Genomic DNA, 2,031 nt, shown 5'->3' on the forward strand with positions numbered 1-2,031 from the left:
GGATGGAGCTGCTCCAGGTTGCATTCAGTGGCGAGGCTGGTGTGACCAGCCAGCAGCTGATGCCAAGTGCCTCCTGTCTCTGCAGGACTGACAGCAGGACCTTGGTCCTGAAAAACAACACCCTACTGCCCATGGCCTGGCAGCTCAGTGGGCTGGATGACCTTGTTGAGGACTTCTCCTTGTCCCAAGATAACGGCACCATTGATCCTGGCTCAGAGATTGAAGTGACAGTGGATTTCAAGGCCCAGCAGATTGGCAGCATTGAGAAAACCCTCCGACTGGAGGTGAGAGGGACTGTGCCCTGCCTGGCACAGTGAGCAGCCACGTGCTCTTAGGGACAGAGTCAGGAAGAGCTGCTCCTGACAAACACAAGGGTGCTGTGACCTCAACTTGTGCCTCTACACAGCGTTTGCCAGAACGTGCAGTGCATCCACATCCCCCCAGATAACCAGACACTGAGCCTGTAGCACAACCACCTTGTCCCTGTGAATGGTGCAAGGTTATTTGGTTGTACAGACTGCAGCGTGATCTCTGCATTCCTCTTGGACTTTGTCTGAACCTCTTGCATAATGCAACACTCTCCCCCTGGCATTTTGTTCCCCATGGTTTAGGGGCTGCGTTTCAGAGAGGGTGCTAGGTGATTGGAAAGGGTTGTCAATGCCACCTGCTCTGAGACACCTCACACTTCCTGTGGTTGTTCTTACATCCCTGTGCATCACAAGGATGCTTTCCCTGCTGTAGCAGTGTAGTTGGGCTGATGGGGTTTTTTACTGCAGCAGAATCCCACTGGGGCAGCCCATGAGATGAACAGGTTAGCAAAGCTTGGGTGTCCACCAACACTTGTGAAGGCAGGGAGGCCATAGGGGAAGCAGCCAACAGAGATAAGGACTTAGAGGCTGTCTACCAGTAGAATAATCTGAACAGTGTTTGTTTCTTGCTGCCTCAGGTTTCAGATACAGAAAACATCCTGGGGATTGTTCAGGCTGAAAACATCATAATCTCTGCAGAAGTCTATGATGTTTTCCTGAGCATGGACCTGCCTGAAGGTCAGTGGATGTCTCCCAAACAAAGCAGTGCAGGTGTACTGCATTACCTTGGGAGGTGGGACACCAAAGCACATAGGATTGGATGGGACGGGATGGGACGGGATGGGATGCAAGAATAGCATGGATACATAAAGCACATAGCCTGCAAGGTGTGTGAAATAAAGCATTGTCCGGGCACTGACAGCCTTAAGTCTGTCCCCTCTGAACTTTGAAGAGTGCAGCTTCATGTGCAGGTTGGTTTTGGGGGCTTTGAAACACCAGTGACGTGAACAGGCAGTTGGCAATTCCCACAGGCTCAGCACAGCATGTAAAGTGATTGGATTTGTGCTTGGAAGCGAGGAAATGGAAGCTGAGCTCCTTAGCTACTAAGCCTGCAGATATTCTGAGTAAGAAGAGAAAAGGCAGACAAGTAGCTGGAAAAGACTTCCAAGAAGAGAAACTTGCTGAAAAGGGTTTTGTGCCAGGACCTCCATGTAGCTTGGGACCTGGTGTATTCTGCAGCAGCTCACAAATACCGTGTCTGACATTGCTCTGCGGGTTTTCTGCAGGTCCAGATGGAGGCTTGGAATTTGGAACCATTAATGTCCTGGATAATGTGAAGAACGTCCTGACTCTGAAGAACAAAGGGGTGTACAACATCGAGTACAGGTGAGTCCAGCTGCCTGGTGGTGAGCATTTCCTCGGGTTCCCAGGCCTGCATTCTCCCTGTGTCAATGGCTAGAACCTGTTTCAATGCTGGCTACCTCTTGGTAAATACAAAGCCTGGGCTCTCTAATCTCAACTATTTTACCAGAGAATCCAGCCACAAACCAGCAGTTCTCCACAGTTCAGCAGGGAACCCAAAGGAGAGCCCCAAGAACTTCAGCCACTGAAATGCTGAGATTCATTACCTTTCTTTGATGGTCACCTCCTTTCTCCTTCTGAGACTCTGTAAAAGAGTGAATGAAAAATTTTGGTGTCAAGGTTTCTTGCAGTAACCTTGTGA

General features: G+C 50.0%; 1 protein-coding gene across 1 annotated transcript; it reads left to right on the forward strand.

The window, feature by feature from the left end:
* Positions 1–32: 32 nt before the first annotated feature.
* LOC107199570 (hydrocephalus-inducing protein-like) lies at positions 33–1,720 on the forward strand. The gene is made up of 3 exons (XM_015616889.3): positions 33–284; positions 947–1,046; positions 1,595–1,720. The coding sequence occupies exons 1-3, from the start codon at positions 60–62 to the stop codon at positions 1,696–1,698; spliced, it is 429 nt and encodes a 142-aa protein (XP_015472375.1). The 5' UTR covers positions 33–59; the 3' UTR covers positions 1,699–1,720.
* Positions 1,721–2,031: the final 311 nt, after the last annotated feature.

The sequence above is a fragment of the Parus major genome, unplaced genomic scaffold, assembly GCF_001522545.3.
Source record: "Parus major isolate Abel unplaced genomic scaffold, Parus_major1.1 Scaffold1122, whole genome shotgun sequence".
NCBI lineage: Eukaryota > Metazoa > Chordata > Aves > Passeriformes > Paridae > Parus > Parus major.